Here is a 21,740-nt window from a genome sequence, read left to right as displayed (position 1 = left end):
TTTATGAGGTAAAGTGTGTCCCACATTGCAAAATCAGAGAGAAAGCAATGGGTTTATAATGGCTATAGATTCAAGTAGCTACTCATCACCTCCAATCCATTCTTAATTCTAACACAAACAGTTTGTAACTTGTAAGCATTAATAATCCTTTTGTGTGTGTGATCAAATGGTTGGTGTTTATCAAGAGCCTGTTGTCAGACTGACTTCTTCTTGAATCCACCTCCCCCATAACAAAAAGGAAAAGGAAAAAGAATATCACACTGGTATTTATAACAGAAATTAAAGATTGAACAAAAACATGTTCACAAGACCATCACAGTACATTTTGCCTCAAACATTCTAAAGAACTAGAGAGATATCATTGCTTGAATCCTTCACCTAGACCCTGTGGCATCCCCAAGCTTTGGGCAAGATCACTCATCCTCTCTTTCATGGCCTGTAAAACAGGGGGTCATTTTCAGGAATAAAATGATCAACCAACCAAATGTAGAAGATCATTGAAGGAAAAAATAATATAAAATAAAAAGGCAAGGAAAGGCAAAGTGGGGAGGAAGAGTTGCAGAGGAAACCACAGCAGTATGAGATTCTTACTTGGACACTCTTTTGATGTGCATCCTTGTATGCCTCATTAATCAGAAGCGAGAGTTTCTTCACAACAAAAGACATTGCAACTCGGTTAATATGGTTCACTTGTAATGGAAATTGTTTCCAATATTTGAAGTTATTAGCATCCTTTATAGTCATACACTCATACTACTTGTTAACGGCAAAGGAGAGAGGCCCAAAGAACATGCCACTCCAAATACCTAGTTGGCTAATTGTTTCCAGAGACCCCCTCCTCACCCCAGCTGTACAGAGAAAAGGGTAAAATAATGTGCCTTCTTTCACATTTTTCATTTAGGGAAAGAAATGAGTTAAGCTATAGAATGTCATTGACATGCAAAGTCAACCAGACAATGAATTTGGTTTGATAGCAATAAGGTTTAGGCTGTGTATATACCAGGTTTACTTGCTCTAACAAAACTTATGATGTGCTTGGAGCAATATGGTACACTGATATAATAACCTTAGAGCATCTATAGTGAGTAAGAATCAGGTATCAAATATTACTATCACAGACTTGTGAAGACAAAAATATCAGACATGCTGCAGCCCTATGTAAAATGATAAAAAAAAAATATCTTTATATTGAGTCAGAAAGTCAGATTATATTAGTAATATTTAAATGAAGTATTGAGCCAGAAAGTCAGGTTATATTAGTAAAATTTAAAAGAGTACAAACAAGTGAACTCACTTCTGCTCCCAATTCCATAGCAGCTTCTGTTATCTCAGTGCGTATGGGTTGTTGATTACCGGATAATGTTACCTGCAAAGAATTTTAGTTGAGAGCTTCATGGAATAAATTCAGATATGGATGGCTCAGTTTTAAGTGATTATATGATCTCACCACTCCACAAAACCTTTTCTTTCATAATTTGTAAACTGATCCTAGACATGGAGCTCATGATCTAGAAAGCAATAAGTTTAGATTGATGTTCATAAAATTTTAGTAAGAATGGCTAGAGTAGACTTTAAGCTGTTTATAGATTACTACACAAGCAATTATCAGGCCAAGTTTTAGGATTATCATAATTGTATAAACATATACGGAGTAGAATATAACTTAGCTTGATCATTTTGTTTTTTCAACTGTAACTCATTTTGTACCTCAAGCCAGGTTTCTAGCTTCAATTATACCAAATTAAACTAAACAAACTGATTAAACTTCAGGTTTGAAAAAAAAAAAAAAAAACCATGCCAAGCTCAAGGACTCTCATAATTAATTAATTATATAGTGTTCAGTTAAGCTTAATCTTTGTGGTCCTTTTAACCAGGCCTCATTTTGTGCCGCAAGTCAGATTTCTAGCATCTGTTGTATAAATATGAACTTAACCTTTTAAATAAAGTTCTACTATAAGAAAAAGGAAATACCATACCTTGATTAGCTCGCCTTCACAGTAACCATCAAACTCTGCTCTGCAAAAATGAATCCCAATGTTTAACCAAAATTTAGAGCAATTTGAGTCATTTATAATGTATAAGGAGAACATAAGAAGGTTAATTCATTTTACAATGGGAAACTTACGCAGCAAGTTCTTTTTGTACTTTAACAGCTTCAACTTGGACAACCATTTGTGCTTTCTTCACGGTCTCGTATAAATTTTGCATGTTCCCCAAAATACCTGCCTATCAGTTTTAAGTAACGGTAAGGATATTCTATTTAATTATCTTGTTCTATCACATGGATAGACAGGACAACCATGTAGCAACATAGAAAGGTTTAAGGGAAAATAGAGAGATGAATAGGTGATAGGTCAAAAGCTTGCAAATAAGCAATCCATATTATGATTATTATCACAACATGAAATTCTGTTTTACTCTAATATTCTAACTGCATACCTTAGAAGAAGCATCATTGCTCTTGTCATTATTATCCTTCTTTCCTCCAAATAGTGCATAGATTCTAAGAGGTCTATGCTTGTCTACAACCTTTGTAAAACCAACTTGTGATTGCGTCAGGACACCTACTTGATTTGTGTTGGGAATAGGTTTGTCTGCAGAAACAATAAAATATCAGGTGCTGAATTCCAAAACAATCCTTAGAAATGATTTTAAAGTTAAACAAAATTGGGAATTTCCAACATTCATACAAAGTCAATCTCAACATGAAAAGAAGATTCAAGTATTTAACATGTTCAAGAAAAAAGGAAACAAAGCTGGAGGATTCGAATGTTTCATCTGCTTTCATGTATATGTATCAAGACTAACAAGGAAAAATAAACGCACATTAAAATATCAAATTAACTTGAGTGCCTTTGAAATTTTGAAATTATTCTAGAATAGTAACCTAGTGGCAGCTAAATTTGTCTCGATTGTGGATCAATGAAGCTTGTACAACCTCCTTTACTTTCTGATTTTCGCATTCTTACAAAAATCCATTAGGAAATCATCCTGGACTATAAAGTTCCTTAGATGGGTGTTAAATCAATAATATTATCAGCTAATATATCCATAATTCTAGAACTTCCAATGAGTTTCTTAATCCAGAGAAACAAAACTAGTTTTCTTTACCTTTCTAACTCCAGCAGTAGCAATTTTTTTTCCTCATAGTTAGACTAACAGACAATACAACAACTCAACACGAATCCATATAGGTAATATAAGAAACCATTGTTAAAATGTAACATTTTGACAACCACATAATCGTTCTAGAACATAAAACCATGAATGAAAGATAAAAAAATTGCATCTTTGGTAACAATTGGCAATCGGCTTTTCACATACTCGAGCAAAATAACAATAGATTAAAGAAGAAGTATAAAGAAATTGTATATATTAGAACCTTTCAAGTTTCATGCTGAACTGAAGCTCAGTATTTCTTAATTATTAAGCACATAGAGTCCCAAAAGCTGAAATCGTTCGATGCTAAAGTAGGACACACAAACACACACCAAACGGTAAGCGACAGAAATATTACAGAATGAGAGTGAAGAGCGTTGGAGATTTGAAATCCCAGCGGTGAGAGCACTCGTTGACGCCATCTCGATTTTCGACAGGCGCGCAGAGGGAGAAGAAGACGGAGTGAAGAGCTTTTGAGCTTGAAAAGAGGATAGAGATTTTCTGTTATAATAAGTCTGATTAAAATAAAATATCTTAAAAGCATACATATTTTCCAATTTTTTTTTCACTTTATTTGGAATTTTTAATTGTTATAGATTTTATTTATTTATTTATTGGTAATGATGAGGGAAACTTACCATTATATTTAAGGGTGTACACTGGGTAAGTTCTATTTCGATGTAATAGCTCACAAACTATATAAGAGATATAAATTGTACTAGGAATATCTTGTGCGACGGTCATAACCAAGAAGGCGTTGGCAAAAAGAAAATATAATTTAAGAGGACGTTTGATACTTTCCATCAATTAAATTCTCGGGGAAATATTTCTAAGAAATAATTTGATGGGAATAACTTTACTAGGAAAATTAATTAGCATGTGTGGTGTTACCCCGGAAACATAACAATTAAATTATCTGAATAATTAATTAACACGTTTGGTTCATTTAAACTTTTTCCTAATATGTACTTATTAACTTATTATATAAGAGACTTTTAATAGGACAGTATGACACCGAAAAGGATAAATATGTTAAAATTTACAAATTCTCCGTAGGCCACAAACAAATCGCACTCCCCTTAAGTGAGATTTATTTTCCTTGATATCATGAAATGTGATCCCCATTGACCTCAATTTTCCTAAGTCAAAGATTGCACCATACAGAAAAGTTTAAATGTATATAAGTTAGGTAATTAACCGAATATGTATCACTATTATTGTAATCATCATTGATATTTTTATAATTGGTATTGCAATTTAAAAAAAAAAAAAATTACTCCATTCATTTTATTTTAGTTGTCATGTTTATTACTAATCAAACCAACATTTCCTCCTTGATTTATTTTCATTAATGTTTTTCATAATTTTAAATTTTGCTTTTTGTATTTTTAACATAGACTCTAAATATATAAATTTCATATACTAATACTACACTAAATATTTAAAAAATTTAAGTTGTAAATAGTTTAAACTAAACCTTATTAATTGAATCAATACGCATAAAATGAGACCGGATATGTATTTATGAATACTAACTTTATTTTACTTAATTAATGTAAATTAATTATTATACACCACAAACCAAAGTCATGCTCCACTATAATGTTGCATTAAATGCATTCTCCCAACTCTATCTATAGGTCCCTTTGTCTTATTTTTTGAGAGGACCCTTTGTCTTATTTTCTTAATAAATAAATATTATACAAATAAACTAAGTTCTCCAACCACTAACTAAATCTCCTATATTCGTAAATAGCATTATTGTATACATATTTTGTTAGACTATCAAAATTCAAATTGTAATTAATTACTTAGTAATTAAAATAAATTTACACATCATATGATTACTTCTTTTATAGACCAATATCTCCCACATCTTATAATTTATCTCATTTATTAATCTTCAAGACATAAGTAGTTTTAGTGTTCATAAACTTAAATAAACACCTAATTACATGAGTGAGTGGGAGGACAATAGAAGTCATGAATTCTTAAGGGTAAGCTAGTGTTATTCTTAAAATAGCAGTGGGTCAAATCAATAATATTAAAACCTCAGGGGTCTAAAAAGTTAAAACCTTTCTTTTCCAGCTTCCAACTTCAATTTTAATGCGCCAAACAAAATAGCCTGCTGGATACAGATCCTTCACTCTCTAACAACCTCTCTCTCTCTCTCTCTCTCTCTATATATATATATATATATATATATATATATATATATATATATATATATATAGGCGGGTTTAGGTGCGGCAGTGTCTTACGGTGCGGTTATTTCTTACGGTGCGGCAACACCAATAGTTCACCAAATATGCACCATCAACGTTAGGAAATACACCACACAAAACAGAGTAAACAGAGCCCTGCATCACCAAACACACACCATTAGGTGTGAGTAAAAACACCATACACTGTTCGGAAATACACCATTGGGGGTGGTGAGTTATATGGTGTGTTTTTTTGAGTCTGTGGTGTATTTTGTGATGTTTTATTACATTTTATTGGGGTGTGTTTTTATTACACTGTTGGTGCATATTGTTAACACTGTTGGTGTATTCTGGAATTTGACCGCACTGCCGCACCGTAAGACTCCGCCGCATATGAGCGCTCTTCTATATATATATATATATATATATATATATATATATATATATATATATATATATATATATATATATATATATATATAGGGTGCTTTTCTGGTGCACACCACTATTAGCATGTGAACTTGTGAATTAACGTGGTGCATTGATTCTTGTAATCTGGTGGCTCATATTTTAAGTGCACCCCATACGTTGTGATCTGCGCAACAGGCAAGGATGGGGGCAGTTACGTAAATCCAACTTAATTGTGTTTGAATTAACGATCACCTACGCCAAACCCGTGCATGTGTATCGTTGTTCGTCGTGAGTCCACCGCCGGCGTCCGAGATTTGCAGAGCGTGGCGATAACAACGTAGTGCAATTCCGATGAACGGCATGTCAGGTTAGACCGATTCTCCCCTATGCCTTGTTTCTTACTCGTCGTTACACGCCTAGCGCTGCAACGGTTGAGAGTTACTCCCTCACGGCGGCTGACAGTGATTGGGCCGGCGATTTCATTCTATATTTAATTTTTTTAAATGGATGAACTGGTACATTGTGCATGTCAATGATTGGGACGGCCATTGCACTTAATATATTGACTTGCACGTTGCTTCCTCACGGTGGCAATGCACAAGGCTCCCTCCCCTAACCGATGTCCCCAGGGGTGGGTCGTCGGTGCATGTTAGTGGTCCTCCGCGTCTGTACGGGTGGCCGCTGGAGTAATCATGGACCCGCATAGTTGCCGTTGCTACACTCACCTGGGCAGTAGGAGTATACAGGGATGGGAATATGGATTGATCAATACAGGTCAATGTGATGTTAATCCAATATCGCTTGATAAATGATGTGAACATTATACAGTGGCTAATGAGTTAGAACGGTTGAATGGGTAGTATACCCATCCAAAGTCTGTGGTTTGTAATGTGTGGGAGCTTATATCATTCTATCAGAAAATTGATCTTTGGATTATTCAATTCAGCCTTGCACCATGTATTGTTATGTTGTAGTCTGAGTTTATTTTACAGTAATCGTGTCTTGGGTACGCACAAGGCTGTGTTTTTAGTTTGTTTTCATGCGTATAGAGTGTCGTCTAAATGCTTGAAAGCGTAACAATTGTGGTTGCACACCTGTTTAGCGTTGCAGTGAATTCTGCAAAGCTAAAATACATCCACCAATAGTACCAATTCATATAATGCCGGGTGCACTTGCGTTCTGCAAATTTATGTAGTGGTGCTTTACCGGTGTGCATTCGTACTTAATTTACTTTCGACCTGTTAAGCAGTCCACCCCTTGAATGCCCCAATTGTATTGGTTCTGTTTTCAAATATATATATTTATTTATTGTAGTTCAATCTGTGTGTATGTGTTGTGTGAGACTAAATTTTTATATGTAATGTATGTTTGCATTAAGTATAATTGTGTACATGTTATTTATAGATTTGTATATAATATTAAAGAACGTGTTTTGCACATTAAGTATAATTGTGTACATGTTATTTTGGTTGCACTGCACATGTTATATCTGCGTGGTACCTCTCACAGGTGCCAATGAGGGCGAGACACCGTATGTGCTCCGAGACGTCAAAGTTATTTATGAGAGTTAATCGGAAGTTGTATGTGGGACAACTGGTCTTTGCAGCAAATTACATTAAAGCGAATATTGGTTCTTCCAAAAGTTTCAAGTTATACAGGGAGGTGACCGGCTCGTACACAAACGTTGGCGCGACAGATACGGAGTTTCACAATTTTAAACGAGACCTACATGCATACGTTGATGGAAATGATGGTGAGATGATTATAGAAAAGTTTAGAACGAAGCGCGATGCTTGTGAAAACTTCTTTTTGGATTACTACCTGGATGAAGAGAATCGGGTTGCACGGCTTTTCTGGGTTGACCTCAATGGTCATCGCAATTTTTCCTTATTTAGTGACGTAATTTCGATTGATGCAACCTATGGTACAAACTTACTATGAATGCTTATTATTAATTACGTTTTAGCAAAAAATTAAGTTGTAGTGCATTTGTGTGTATAAATTAGTTATATGATGCATTTAATTTGATTTCACAACTGTAAGTTTCAAAACACATGTTTGGACCCATGAGTAGCGTTATTAGTTAGATGAGAATGGTTGTGGTGTGGCCTTTAAGTGCATAAAATAAAATTATTGAATGTTGGGTGCATTCAATTATACATATAGGCTGTGTTCAGATTATTAGCATTTGTGTTGCAACAATATTGGTTGTGCAACCTGCTTAGGTGATGGGACATTGTAAATTTATATTTTGTATAGTAAGACTGTTGCATACTGCCATACCTTTAGACCTAAACTTGATTCACCTTGCTTTCATAATGTAAGCAATCTTCTCTAATGATTTTGGTAGTTTTACGATGGAGAAATCTTAGTCCTAATTGTATTATTTGTAATTGTGGGTTTCGCCATTTCTTCTCTTGATACCCATATCTTGTACTCCCTTGCGAATCCCGGAATACTGTTTTACTTTCTATTCTTTTGTATTCTTTAATCACTTTTTTCATTGACTTCTTGAGCATCACCACCGTACTGGTTTTTTTTTTTTTTTTTTTTTTTTTGCCATATTTTGTTTTTTAATTTTTGGTATTTTTCTTTCTTATAGTTTTTGAACTCTTTATTATTTTGATTAAGATTCCAAAACGTCTGTAGCAGAATGAATTACGTTAGCAAAATAAATTACGTTAGTTATTTCAGGATGAATGCACTTGTTGATTACGATTTCTTGCGTTTTGAAACAGATTTTAAATGTTAAGAATTAATAATAGGTACAACTTGGCGTATAATCTATAGAGTATAGACAATGGGGAGGTTTTGTTATACTATGATTGGTAAAAATAAAAACCAAGCAATAATTAGTAATGATAGGCTGTTTGAATATCTAAACGCCAGGCAAATTAATGTCGCTGATAATGATCACAAACTAACGGACTGCACCATTTGTGTGCTTATATAAAGGTTTTATATACACAATCCAAAAGTCTTCCAGTGAGCATCATGACTAATCCCTACGTACCCGTTCGTGCCGGTGAGCTATCAATGATGTTGAAGCTAGAATGTTTGAAACTGATGCTCATTACATAGTAGCGGCCCCTGTGCATTATTGGGAATATATACTGCCACAAACAAAGTACATTAGTTGAGATCAGTGCAGTTTGGGATAGTAAGTCATCAGCGTTACAAGTTTACTTGTGAGCATAATAGTGCTGGGCACATGTGGAGTGTGTTATTTGTGGTGGTTGTGTGAACTTAACAATGTGCCCCTCCTATGTCTAAAATGCACTAATCGTTACCATGTCTAAAGTGGCCAACCCCACATGTTTTGAATCTTGCACGTCGGCATCAAGTCGCCGTGTGAACCACGCGAGCCTCTCATTCCGGCTGGAAGAAACACTCCCCACAGTCCCCATCTGCATGTACACAGCATTATAACCTGGCCAAAAGCGGGGATTCCAAAAGTGAAGTACTAGTACTATTCATAGGTACATACCGTAACGGCAATCGTGACAAACATGCGGGAAGGCACACCCCGCCTCCTAAATTTCTCTCTTGCTTTGCGGGTGGCGTGTTGGAACAGATGTTCATTGCTAACAAAGTCCACGAACAATGCTTTTGTTACACACTGTTTATGTTCTGAAATCCCTATGTTTTCTAAATAGGGTGTATCCTACTTATCGATCACCGTGTGGGGAGCTAAAAAGCCACATCCAAACAACGTAAATGGGTGGGAGGGGGATTGAGGGGTACCCTGACGCGGTGCTGAAAAACATGCGAAAAGGTTCGCTCCCGTGCCCAAGGGGGCTCTTGCCTTTGCGGTCTGCCCCAATCCTCCTTCCCATGGCTACATACTTGGCTGACGAGTCCACTATGTTTCCCCTTAGCTGCGCACGGAGATGTACCTGCATGTGTTAATCATGATATCCATGCGTAACTACAGTAGTGTACAGAATGGGGGATGTTTAAACCAGGACCTGCATAGTTGGTGTGGCTACACTGGACTGACCAGCCGGTTCCGGAGTGGTCTCCCTCCCCTGCAGTACCTGCAATGGAAATTAAGTGCATACATTAGTAATTAGCCATCTAAAGGTATACTTCAGCTGAATGTTATGATGGTCCTTGATATGTATTATTATTGCACAGATAAAATATGTGTAACCGTAGATGCTAGTGAGTGGTGCATTTCAGAGTAATAGCAACAATGGGGTGGGATACTGCTGTGGATGTGCACTATTAACAATGTTAATAAATCCAAACCCCCAAAGCACAGGCATAAGTGCATATCACTACTTCTGATTAAATTTGGTGCACTAAATCTGCTTATTAAACCTTCGTGCACAAATTAAACTTTGGTGCACTCAGCGTGTTGCTTTCCTTTTTCTTTTTTTAGGTGCATGATTTGTCGTGGTAATGCAAAACATTAGTCAACAAGGCAACTAAGGCAAAACTCCCATCAGAGGAACATAGCAATATGATTAAACAATTGACATAAGGTGGCAATATGATTAAACAATTGACATAAGGTGAAAACAAAAAAAAAACCAATAAACCAAACCAAGTGCACACCCACCTATATGGGGTCCATCACTACTAATTGAGCATCAATCAATGATGCACACAATACAAAGCATTTCAGGACTGCGATTAACTGCCAGATTACAACAAAATGACCATGCATCCTGCATTTCCACACTAGAAATATTTAAAAAACCACCAAACTCCATCACTCAAAACCCCATATTAACCCACTTTGCAATGCCTATTATTCCATAGCCAAGTGCACCAAAAAAAAAAAAAAAAAAAAAGACCAGAACAACACATTAGATACAACATATTAATCTTAATAAAAGCCAGGTGCATGCAGTTACGTGGCAACTCTTCGGGTTCACGAGGGGGAGTGTGGAACTCCACATCCGCCTCACTCTCGTCGTCGTTTAAAACGATTGGTTGTTGGGCATCGACACCTTGACAACACACAATGACATGCCGCATTTAGTTAGTGCAAATGTAACTTACTGCAAATGTAAACTTTAGTGCATCAGGAAGTCTAGGGCTACTCTAGTTGGGAGAAAATGGAGTAATATGAATTAATAAGAGATGTGATAGTAAAGTATCATAAACCTTCAGGTAGAAATGGGTTTAGTAAGAACGTAAAGAAAGAACTAATAATAATAACTTGATAAAAATGTCATTTGGTATTGATACTTTATAGTGTAAATCACCTCTAATTCTGTTTCTTTATAGTGCATTTAGAATGGTGGTTCACAACTAACTCATTTAGATGTAGTCAAGTTATGTTCTTGCTATAAATTCTGTTTGTGCATTCAGGGGTTGGATGCATCTATGGACTTAATCTAATGTTTAATGCACTAGTGCCATGCAACTGATCCAATTCTAACCTCACACCCACAAATTTCAGTCCAGACAGTATCAACAGTATCAAAGTTCTCATCTTTAACTAAAAACTTAAAGATTAAACAATACAAGAAGTGATCAGAAGGAAATTTAAAAATAGCATAGAAGGCAGTTAATTGATAAAATATAATGCATACATAGTGTTACTGTTAGTAGATAGGCATCTAAAACTCTTGTTCTTCAGAGTGTTTAGAGGCTGGTTTAATTAAAGAATAACACAGTAAGCAATTAAAAAAAAAAACAGAAGGCAATTAACTAATAAAATAATAACCAAAACAGTAGGTGATTACTAATTAGCACCTTACTAATGCAAGAACAACACAGTAGGCATAGTAATAAACATCTCGGTTCAATTAATTTCCTCGTGCATACAGTGACGGTGAGTTTAGGTTGTTTAAGGTGAGGTGCATTACACGAATGCACACCGGTAAAGCACCACTACATAAATTTGCAGACCTCAAATGCACCTGACCCTAAACCCTATATGAATTGAACCGTAAACCCTCAAATGGAACCCCAAACATTCTGTTCCAAAATCGATAACAAAAACTCCCAAATCGTATAAAACCTAGGAATTTAAATATAACTACACACCCAATTTTCTTTCTCTGCATGCTGTAATACATTACCAATTAGTGAGCTGAACCGCAGTCAATTTTGATGGTGTCAGTGACAAACCCCTCTCCCCCCAGCTACGTACTCACCCCAAGCACACCCCCTAGCCCCATAGCACTCCCAGTACACAATTACAGAGGTTGAGCACATGAACTAACCTGCCTGATCCCACCGGTGCGCCACCTGATGCCTTGCAGAAACCCTAGCCGCTATCCTGGATGTAGACCGGGCGACACCCCCAACAGCCGTCAAATACGGCTTACGGTGGCCGGAACGACGTTTGAGTGGCCGGGACCCCGCAGCCACTCTGTGCGACCCAGACGACGGCGGAGTCGCAGGCGATAATGGCGGCCTCGACCTACCCCTCCCCTCACGGCGCCCGCCACTGGATCGAGTCATCTCGCACTGGAGAATGCACGATGTTGTCACAATTGACGTGTCGAGCTGGGAAACCGACTGTGAACGCAACAAAAGTAAAACACAAAACAAAACCCCCTAAACGCGCTCCAGCAGTCCTTGAGAAATTATCCAACCGCCCCTATCGCACGCATCCGTGCAAATCAGTGTAATTGATTGGGTAACCGCAGTGCACCGGACAAGCGTGCACCCCCATTTGTGACTATTGATCATGCCACATGCACCGCTGGTAATAGTGCACAAATGCACATGATAAGAAGAATTCACACCTGAACAGTTTTCTATATATATATATATGTAATATGTTATATGTATGAATATATGCATAAATACTGGAAGCTGCTGGTAGGGGCTAGTGACCGACAAAATTGTTAATTTGTTTTTAGTATTACTGACTCTATTACAATGTAGAATTTATGATTTTACATTTGGGAGAGCACAGAAATGTCATTAAATTACAATCTATTTGGTGACAAAATTATTATCTAAGACTAAAGGAACCAAACTTTTTAAGAAACTAACCCTACAACGTAACCTTTTTCCTTAACATGTTACATGTGTGAAATGAGTGATGTAGTTGGCTAGCTAGCAACCCTGTTTTCTTCTTTCAAGTTTCCTCTTACTTCTTCCTTTCTCTGTGTTGTCCTTTTTGTCCACCATCCATAATCCCAAATCTGGGTTTAACTTCAGTGTTAAGGAATTTATTATTGGTGGACTATATATTATCAACAACATGGTATTAATTTGATGATGTTTTGTGTTTGTTAAGATTAATACTTTTGAGTTAATTGTAACCTATATATGCATGATCAGGCACAACTGCACTCTTACCAACACTTGCATGGATTGTGCTTTGTGGGTTTTTACACTTTGGTTGGGTTCTCCATTACCAAACCAACAAATCAATAATTACTTTAACTAACTGATACGGTTTATTACTCGATGTATGTGGAGTGCATACCGTATGTATGTAGAGTAAAAATTAATTATCTGAATAATAGCTCGAAGGAGACTTTTTTATTCATTGTATACTTTAGAGAGTTTGTAGAGAGAGAGAGAGAGTCTAATCTAGAGAGTGTAGTGGAGGAGAGGGATAGGAGCCCTTAAAATGGAGGTAGGGCTAAGGACCTTTTTATAAGCCCAAGTGTGATGGGTTTGACTTTGACCCGCGAATCGAAGCCTAAACCGGTTGACTCGACCCGAATACAAAACGAGAACACAAACGTATAGGGAAGTCGAGACCGGGGTATATTACCTATAGACTAACTATGTAAATGTTGTTAAGTAACTTGTAACTCAGTGACACCTCTGTGACTCTCTCAAATGGGAGGTCACAAGTTCAAACATCAAATGGGACGTTCTTTGTGCTTCAATAGGTTGAGAGACTCCATAGGCCCGACAGAGCATTTGAGAGAATATAAATTGAAATCTTCTCCCAAGGTTTAATTCTCAATCCCAAGTGCCCCATACTTCGACCCTGTATAACATTTGGAATGATGTAAATCACAATGACTCAACAACATGACCAAATACCAGTGCGCACAAGGGATTTGTCAACTTTGAACATAAATTTCATACTACCACTATCGAAATTTAAACATTAGCCCTTCTTTTAAATATACTGCCTACTGAACCAGCTAAATCTGGGCAAGTGGCAAAATTGAAAACTTGTATTAAAAAAGTGTGGGTTTTGAAGGCAGGTGGGCTGTGGGCATGGTGAAGTTAGGTGTAAAAAAGATGGGTGTGGTTGAGGATGTGGACATGGACTTCCTCCCAAACCTGAAATATTTGTTGTATGCATTATAAATATATTCCAAGTGAAATTACCAAAATACCCCTGCAATGGAGACATTGAATCTAGGAATGGAGGGCCTGAAACTTAATTTACCCTCCTGGGAAAAATCTCCACAACCAGTCATGGTTTCCCACACAACCAAAATGGTAAGTCTTGAATCTTTGGTCTCCCATTTTATGCAAGTTTGAAAATAGAACCATTTGGGGGAATGAAATGGGAAAACACCAAGAAAGGGGGGTAAAACCGTAATTTCACACAAATATATTAATATTAATAATACTAATGTGGATAGACATCACTCTCATGCCATCAAAGCCTAAAAACAAGGTACTACCAAAAACTGCAACAAATCAGAAAGCACCCACTCTCTTTCTCTCTCTCTCTCTCTCATGGCTGCTTTTTCAGCATGTTGATGAGTTTCTCTCTCTCTCTCTAAAAACTCTCATCTTTACCGTCCAGCCCTGTCTGCCCAAAACGGCCGAACCCCTAAAAAGCAAGAAAAACCCAATCTTTACCATGTAGCAGAGGGCAAGATTTCAAGAATTCAAGAAGGAAGAGAAGACTGTAGAAACTGCACAAAAACCCATCAAAATCAAAGAAAGAGTCCACCCCTATCCAACCCTCTGTAATGGCCCAGCTGGACCAAGATTTGTGTGAGAAGAAAGAAAGAAAAACAAAAAAGAAACCATGGGGAAACAAGAGAGAGAGAGAGAGAGAGAGAAAGAGAGAGAGGTGTCTTCAAATGTCCTCCAACCAAACCCACCTCATAGACCTCAATTTTGGGGGAGAGAAAGTGAGAAAACAAGATGTTGCCACAAATACCCTTCTGCTGCTACAAGGGAAAAAATTCCCATCTTCATCATCATCATCATCATCATCCATCACCCCCCACCTTTGCAGCCTCTTCCAAAACAACAATCAATGTTTTTATATATTCTTAAATACTATATAGTTTCACACCCGATATATGTGGGCTTTTTGGGCTTTGTCTTGGTCAGAGTTCTCTTTCTTTCACAGAGAAAACAGGAAAGCTCTAAAGAACCTTCTCACCACCTCCTCCTCACACCCCCCTCCCTTATCTCTCTGTCTTTTCCTTTCTTTCTCCATACCCTCATTATTTCTCTCCTCTACGCCTCTCCTTTCTTTTTTATCCTTTTCTCCTCCCTCTCTCTACCCCCCTCTCTCTCCCTCTCTCTCTCTCTTGATTCTCTCGCGATCTGATGTCTAAGAAGATGAAAAGGGCTTCCATGGAATCACCCAGTTTTGGTGGGTATGATGATGCCAAGGCCAGGATGAAGCACCAGGATCTCTTCCAGGACTTTCAAGAACTGCAAAGGGTTGGTTTCTTGTTGATCTCTCTTTCCAAGATCTGTGTTTTTTTGGGCTTCTCTTTGATTCTTGATTTGATTTTCCCTTTGGGTTTTTCTTGTTGTTATTGATATGAAAACTGTTTAGGTCACTGATTGGGTATTTTGTTATTTGATTTTTTAAGTTTATCTGGTGAAATCAAACTCCTTGTGTTCCTTTAATACATAGTTTTGTTCTGCTTTGTTATTATAGTTTTAATTTTGTTTATGAGAATTGCTGTGTACTTTCACCCTTTCCAGTATTAGTGTCTGGGATTCAACATACCCTATGTTTGTCTGCAATTCTGCAAACCAGACAATCTGGGATTAAACAGCTTGAACCCCTCTTGGTGTTTGTGTTTTTCTTTTTTCCCTTGTTTGTGTTTGTTTACTGGAGCCATATAGCACAAAAGTTCTTTTCAGTTTTACCAAAAAAAAAATATAGCATTTAGGTTGTTTTACTTAAGAATTTAACATTGATAGGTTGTTTTCTAGTATTTGTGGCTCCAAAATATGTTGCTGGCAGAGTGGCAGTGATTATATGATGTGTTTTGGATGTTATAAAAATGGTTTTAGGAGAATTGGTGCTTTGGGTTGTGTAGGTCTCAGTTAATTTACTTGAATTTGTGGTGTTGAATAGGAAACAAATGGCATCAGAGACAAGTTGGAGGATGCGAAAAAGCGGAAGATGATATTACTTGCTGAAGTTCGGTATGGTGTTTACATATATATTCGTGTTTCCGCAATGGTGTTTGAATATCGAATGAGAATTTGGTCGAAGCAATCATGTATTTTTGGCATCCTATATCTGTTTATCTATTTGTTTCCGGTGTTTGGTTATAGAAATTATCTCGAGGGTTTGTGTTTTTGTTCGAATTACTCAAATGGCGATTTTACTTTGCAGGTTCTTACGTCGGAGGCACAAATACCTTTTGCAAGCGAAGTCGATGGAGAGCCCGCAAGAGCACAAGGTAGCACAGCATCAAAACGTGGAAATCTATCCTAAAACCGGGGCGAAGGGCACGAGGCCAAACAAGAAAGATGCGGCCCCGCGCAAGTTGCCACCGCTACCCGGCCTGAAACAGAAGGGAAGAATGTCGAAGGAAACTGCTCCTCAAGACGTATTTCCGGGCCCCACCGGCGCGAAGCATAAGCGGCAAAAGACGCACAACAACGGGAAGGAAGGTGTTATGCGTTTGAGTTCCGTTTCTGACGCTAATCACCATTCCAGGGTTTATAGCGAGAAGCCTAAACAAGCTATTGATTTGAACCAAAACGAGAGATTGTTTGGTGGAAACGGTGCAGCCCCGCTGTTCGATTTAAACGAGAGTAGCCATTGCGGGAAGGAAGTTTCGCCGCCGTCCCGAGCTCCCGCGTTTGATTTGAACGAGATCTCGGTAAATGACTCGAGACCGAATTGAAATCTTAACTTCCTCGTGTTCACATTATACTCCCTAACATATTTTTCTCGACGACTTTACAGACCGAGGAAGAACCAAGGTGGAACTTTGAGCCAACGTTACCAGACGAGCTGGAAAAAAGCATGACGAGAGGCGTAAACGAAGACCAACACAACGACTTGAGGATATCCCTATGTAGAAATGCGGGGGAAGGCTCGTCTCGAGCTAGGAAGCCGAAAATATCATGGCAAGACCCCGTTGCCCTCCGCGTTTGATCCTCTATCCTTCAACTACCATAACAAGAATGAGGCTAGAAAAGCTCTTCCTCGGCCCCTCCCCGGCTGGGTAACCTTCCCTCCCTCCTCGAGTACAGTCCCGCGTTTTCCATCCCAAAGGACAAGTAGAGAGATTATATATATATTATGATATGATATGATGTTTGGTATATGCAATATCTTGATTATTGGTAGAAACAGATACTCTATAGTTTCTGCTTTTAGATTAAATGGAAATATTTTTTTCTTTTTCCTACTCTCTTTTGGCAATCTTCTTATTGTTCATGGGAATCCAATTGAAAGTTGATACCTTTTTCTTCCATAAATCATTCTTGAAGAAGAGGGAGTGGCATAGATTCCGGATCTGTTTGGAGTTTTCTATGTTGTCCTGTCTTTTCTTGTGGCTTGAGTGGCTCAAACCTGGCCCACCTAGCTATATTACCAAAATATAATTTTTACTAAACAATTCTTGATTGCTTTCCCTAAAAAACAAATATGACAGGTAAATAGAAAGGAAATTTCTTCATCCTCCATAGATATAAAGAACTAAGTTAACTAGCAAAGGACTCTAAACTTCCAAGGTTTTAGAAGTCTGAACAAAAAAAGGTAGAAATCTATCCGATAATATAGTACTATACAGCTTTCACAGAAGCTGCCATGGTTTTTTTTTTGGTAAAAAAATGAGGTTTAAGGATTTGCCCCACAACATTTTCATGAATCCTAGGACCAATGAGGTTTAAGGATGTTTGTAGCATGAAAACTCCCAGGTAGGTCCCCGAACTCTCATCGCCTTCTAGTGAATGGCTGACCCGCCACTTGCTTCTGGTCCCTTTTGTGTTATAATCGCCATTTCAGTGGCGGTGTCCAGCTGAGTATCTGCGGCTGCAGTGCTCTCGCATTTCATCTCCTGGGGCTGGGAAGAAATCCCGTGAAGCCGGGCCAAATGCTTCTTCCCGATCTTGTGGTCCTCCATAACTTTGGCGGAGAACGCGCCTATCTTGCAGTGCTCGCACCAGAACTTATACTTCTTCCTCTTTTTAGCATTAGTCTTTTGTTTGTTTTGAACCATCCCAGAGTTTTTCTCCTTAGAATCATCAATCTGCAGATTTAGTGCATCGTTGCCATTTGGGAATCCCTTCATTGCTACAACACCCGATGAACTTTCCTTGGACTTCAAATCATCGGCCATTTCAGCAAGCACATCGGGTTTAGGTTTCTTCGGGAAAAGCCCAATACTGAAGTTCTTCCCACTCCGCTGTGCTTTTAAACCAGCCTCCTTCGACTTGTGCTTCTTTCCTCGGAGGTGCTCATTTAGCCCCTCCTTGCTTGTGGCGCTAACCTGACAAAGCGCACAACTCCACTCCTCTTTAGCTTTCTTCTTCGGGACGCCAGATGGCAGCTCAGTGCTAATCGCTACTTCTGGTGGTGTTTCCGCTTTCCTCTTCATTCCAGGGAGGTTTCCATCAGGCTTAGCCTGCAATAAAGTACTCAAAAATAGTCCATAACAAAGACAATATATCACATCGTAACCTTCTGATGGATGGTGAAAGACAATATATAAATCAATCAAAGAAATGATAAGGTCAAGCCCACCAAGCCGACATGTTTTAATGAGCCAGAATGAACCTGGTGCCACTGCATATGATGATCTATTGCAGGTGAACCCACGGTGAAAAATCGAAAAGCTCGGGGACCAATGCAGGCATTAACTCAGATTATTCTCTTCCAAGATATACCGAGGCAATGCCTAGTATGATGGCATGGCAATATGGCATCACAGCATCAAAGAAACGGCAATCTACAGAAGTAGTTATTTGAGTTCATAACCACTAGGCCATTCCCAAGCCGACCTTTCAAGTTTCACCGGTGGGTTTGCAAGTAATAGCTCTGCCATGTGCAAGGGCATCAGGCCCATTACATTATCAAATATCGATGGATCCACTATCAAGCCAATTGTTATACCATGGACCAGGGTTCATATCGCATTGTGAACCCTGATTCAAAAATTATGTGTAACACATTCTGTACCTGCAGTTAACAATTTCTGTACTATAAACAAATTGAAGGCACATAACATGATAACTACAGACACATAAATTGTTAACTGCAAGTACAAAATATGTTAACTGTAGACACATAAGATGTTAGTTAAAATATTCTATACATGCAGTTAACAATTACCATGTGATGTGCCTTCAATTTGTTTACAAGTACAAAAACGGTTAACTACAGGTACATAAGTGTATCAACTGCAAGTACAGAATCTGAAGGTTATTTTTGGACCAGGGTCCACAATGCAAGGTAGACCCTGGTCCATGGTATAATTTGCACTATCAACTTATCAAGCACTGCATGCCTAGACAGAACCTAAAGGGACCTTCTTCCCGTAGGGCCATAGCTGTAAATGATGAAATGAATTAATAGCTATAACACGAATATGGAAAGGTGTACACTATCCAGATTCAATTCAGAAAAGAGATACACAATAACACTAGGAGAAAAAATGAAGACAAGTCTACGATATGGATAAATCATAGAAACTTCATCAATGCCCAAGTTCAAATGTAGACAGATAATAGATTCAAACACTCGGAGAAGAATGCACACTAACCTTAAAAACGATCCTCTCTTTCTCTTTGCCAAGCTCGGGTGCCGAAATATTTGGCTCCAAACTCTGAAACTCAGAGTGAGGTTTCAACTCAACTAATCTTGGTTCCACGCTCTGTTGCTTAAAAGGCACCTCTGAAGTCCATGGCTCGATACTCCACTGGCGAAGTGGCGCCACTAGGGACCTCCCATTTTCTCCTCGAGCAGGCAGAGCAGCCACTCCAGTACTAGAGATCCCAACTCCCAACCTCTGCTCAATCAGTCTCACAATTCTTTCCTCAAATGACCTCTCCTCGGGCAGCTGCCCCCTTAGGATAGCAGCTTCCCGCTCCCTCATAATCTCCATCCTTACCTCTGCTTCGAGAATCCTTCTTCGAGCAGCCTCTTGTGCAAGAATCTCCTCCTTAATTCTATCCTTCTCAACCTGTCTCATGATAGCTTCCCGCAAATCCATTTGGTTTTGGAAGCACCCACGAGAATGTCCAAAATCCGGGTCCAAATAACCAGCTGAAACTAGCAACAAAAAGAAAAAGGAAACTCAGTAACTGACCCTTCACATAGGAAAAAAAAAAACGTTTCATACAAAAAAGGGAAAATTGCGCATTTTGGAAAAGCGATCCCTCAATTGTTTAGCGAGTTGATGGATGAGGGTTTCTTGGGGTCCTTTTTGTAGTTTCTCAATCGCCCTCCAACATTTCCCTCCCGTAACAGCATTAATGTATTTTCTTCTCAAAAGCATTGATTTTCAGAACACATCTAAATCCTAAGTCGATTGCCATTACCAGATGCACTAAATCGTGTTACAAGCTGGCTATAAGAGGTTGTACGCGGGGTTTAGAAGTTTGTACTGGAGGCATTTAATTGTTATCTTTCAAACGCTGACACACGTGGACTGAAGTAGGTGGTCAGTGCCATTAAGTGAAGTCGTCACATTTTCCAGTAATTTAAACTTTTGCCAACTGGAAATTCGCTATTAACGTGAATGCAACTTTGGGTAAATTGACTAAATTCAAAGTATTTTGACTGTATTTTCATAATTTAAATAGCTCATTCGATAAAAACCAGAAGTTTGAGACTAAAATTCAAGCTTTTTCACACTATACTCTCTATATTCCTCTTTCAAATACTTTCCCTCCCTCATCACCCAACTCAGATTAAACTAACAAATTGACAACACACTAAACAATTGAGAGATCACATTTCAAAAAATTAAATGCTAGGCCTTATGTTGCATAACATATAACAATTGAGGAACCAAACACTGCTGAAAATTATGAAATTCCCGACCACCTGAAAATGATCTTATATCAAGTTGAAAGCAAAAAATGGTCGGAAATAGAAATAGCAACAGAGGTTTTTTCCGGATACCAAAAGTGGGCAGAACAAGGCTTTTGACTTGATTTAAGATCACTTTCCCGTGGTCAGAAATTCCATAACAGTGAAAAATGCAAATTTTCCTACAGAAAAAGCATGTTCTTGATTCAATGAAAACCACATAACACCCTACATAGCAATCACAATTCTTGCATTTCTTTCAACCCATCCCCACCCTCAATCCCTATCCCCCAACAAAAAGATCAAGTTTTTTATGTGATATACATTTGGTTGCAGAATAAGCCCAAGAAATTTCCAAAAACAATAACAAAAACAACTCAAATTAACCCCCAAAAAAGGAGAAAAAACAAAACTAAACTCACATAACCACATTCATCATTTATGCACGAATCTGAGTTCATACAAGTGCAGACCAAAACTTAAACAAAAGAATCAGAGGGATTAAGGAGACCTGGAATGGGTTGCTCGGCGCAGTAACTGAGGGCTGAAGATTGATGAAATGTCACGTGCCGCGAAAGTGGTCGATCGTGTGCTCCATAGTTGTACTTCATTGCAGGTTTATATACGTATATGCGGGCAGATACACGCAAGATATGGAAGTATATTTAGAGAGAGAGAATTACATTACAGTCTATACAGAAAAGATTTTTGCTTTATTAGGGTTTCAAAAATCAAAAGGGTTCGAGAAAGGATTGTACTTGGGACTCGGCGAGTTGGCGGGGCAACTCCGAACCAAATTTAGGATCAGTTCCACTAGGGACTATGCA

The 21,740-nt window shown here is 38.1% G+C and overlaps 4 protein-coding genes across 6 annotated transcripts; 1 reads left to right on the top strand and 3 right to left on the bottom strand.

Moving 5' to 3' along the window:
• Positions 1–240: 240 nt before the first annotated feature.
• LOC109166199 (nucleoid-associated protein At2g24020, chloroplastic-like) lies at positions 241–3,676 on the bottom strand. The gene is made up of 7 exons (XM_019315102.1): positions 3,518–3,676; positions 2,440–2,594; positions 2,126–2,226; positions 1,977–2,016; positions 1,295–1,366; positions 592–648; positions 241–436 (listed from the first exon to the last, which is right to left on the bottom strand). The coding sequence occupies exons 1-7, from the start codon at positions 3,579–3,581 to the stop codon at positions 359–361; spliced, it is 567 nt and encodes a 188-aa protein (XP_019170647.1). The 5' UTR covers positions 3,582–3,676; the 3' UTR covers positions 241–358.
• Positions 3,677–8,665: 4,989 nt separating this feature from the next.
• Positions 8,666–9,809, bottom strand: LOC109166318. 2 transcript variants are annotated; one of them, XM_019315276.1, is made up of 5 exons: positions 9,743–9,809; positions 9,519–9,670; positions 9,262–9,358; positions 9,065–9,181; positions 8,666–8,887 (listed from the first exon to the last, which is right to left on the bottom strand). In XM_019315276.1, exons 1-5 carry the CDS (start codon positions 9,746–9,748, stop codon positions 8,780–8,782), a joined length of 480 nt encoding a protein of 159 aa, XP_019170821.1. In that variant the 5' UTR covers positions 9,749–9,809; the 3' UTR covers positions 8,666–8,779. The 2 variants fall into 2 exon arrangements, with proteins under 2 accessions (XP_019170821.1, XP_019170822.1); XM_019315277.1 differs by having other exon boundaries at positions 9,519–9,652; positions 9,743–9,787.
• A 4,514-nt stretch (positions 9,810–14,323) lies between these two features.
• Positions 14,324–17,287, top strand: LOC109166317. Its single transcript, XM_019315275.1, has 4 exons — positions 14,324–15,347; positions 15,997–16,067; positions 16,261–16,753; positions 16,840–17,287. Exons 1-4 carry the CDS (start codon positions 15,231–15,233, stop codon positions 17,029–17,031), a joined length of 873 nt encoding a protein of 290 aa, XP_019170820.1. The 5' UTR covers positions 14,324–15,230; the 3' UTR covers positions 17,032–17,287.
• A 232-nt stretch (positions 17,288–17,519) lies between these two features.
• LOC109166316 lies at positions 17,520–21,740 on the bottom strand. 2 transcript variants are annotated; one of them, XM_019315273.1, is made up of 3 exons: positions 21,425–21,740; positions 19,643–20,151; positions 17,520–18,505 (listed from the first exon to the last, which is right to left on the bottom strand). In XM_019315273.1, the coding sequence occupies exons 1-3, from the start codon at positions 21,522–21,524 to the stop codon at positions 17,825–17,827; spliced, it is 1,290 nt and encodes a 429-aa protein (XP_019170818.1). In that variant the 5' UTR covers positions 21,525–21,740; the 3' UTR covers positions 17,520–17,824. The 2 variants fall into 2 exon arrangements, with proteins under 2 accessions (XP_019170818.1, XP_019170819.1); XM_019315274.1 differs by having other exon boundaries at positions 19,643–20,145; positions 21,425–21,739.

The sequence above is a fragment of the Ipomoea nil genome, unplaced genomic scaffold (genome assembly GCF_001879475.1).
Source record: "Ipomoea nil cultivar Tokyo-kokei standard unplaced genomic scaffold, Asagao_1.1 scaffold3087, whole genome shotgun sequence".
NCBI classification, from domain to species: Eukaryota; Viridiplantae; Streptophyta; class Magnoliopsida; order Solanales; family Convolvulaceae; genus Ipomoea; species Ipomoea nil.
The sequence above is the reverse complement of the archived record's forward strand: the minus strand, read 5'-3'. Positions and strand labels throughout refer to the sequence as shown.

Excerpts from the sequence above, each read along its gene's own strand:
- LOC109166199 (XM_019315102.1), bottom strand. The coding sequence starts at position 3,581 with ATGGCGTCAACGAGTGCTCTCACCGCTGGGATTTCAAATCTCCAACGC. Across the intron at positions 2,595-3,517 it reads ACGCTCTTCACTCTCATTCT|ACAAACCTATTCCCAACACA; the intron begins GTAATATTTCTG and ends TTGTTTCTGCAG. Across the intron at positions 437-591 it reads CACATCAAAAGAGTGTCCAA|GCCATGAAAGAGAGGATGAG; the intron begins GTAAGAATCTCA and ends CCTGTTTTACAG.
- LOC109166318 (XM_019315276.1), bottom strand. Across the intron at positions 9,359-9,518 it reads TTTTTCAGCACCGCGTCAGG|CAATGAACATCTGTTCCAAC; the intron begins GTACCCCTCAAT and ends GGACTTTGTTAG. Across the intron at positions 8,888-9,064 it reads GGTTGGCCACTTTAGACATG|TATATATTCCCAATAATGCA; the intron begins GTAACGATTAGT and ends TGTTTGTGGCAG.
- LOC109166317 (XM_019315275.1), top strand. The coding sequence starts at position 15,231 with ATGTCTAAGAAGATGAAAAGGGCTTCCATGGAATCACCCAGTTTTGGT. Across the intron at positions 15,348-15,996 it reads ACTTTCAAGAACTGCAAAGG|GAAACAAATGGCATCAGAGA; the intron begins GTTGGTTTCTTG and ends GGTGTTGAATAG. Across the intron at positions 16,068-16,260 it reads ATATTACTTGCTGAAGTTCG|GTTCTTACGTCGGAGGCACA; the intron begins GTATGGTGTTTA and ends TTTACTTTGCAG.
- LOC109166316 (XM_019315273.1), bottom strand. The coding sequence starts at position 21,524 with ATGAAGTACAACTATGGAGCACACGATCGACCACTTTCGCGGCACGTG. Across the intron at positions 20,152-21,424 it reads CGCCGAGCAACCCATTCCAG|TTTCAGCTGGTTATTTGGAC; the intron begins GTCTCCTTAATC and ends TTTTGTTGCTAG. Across the intron at positions 18,506-19,642 it reads AAGAGAGGATCGTTTTTAAG|GCTAAGCCTGATGGAAACCT; the intron begins GTTAGTGTGCAT and ends ACTTTATTGCAG.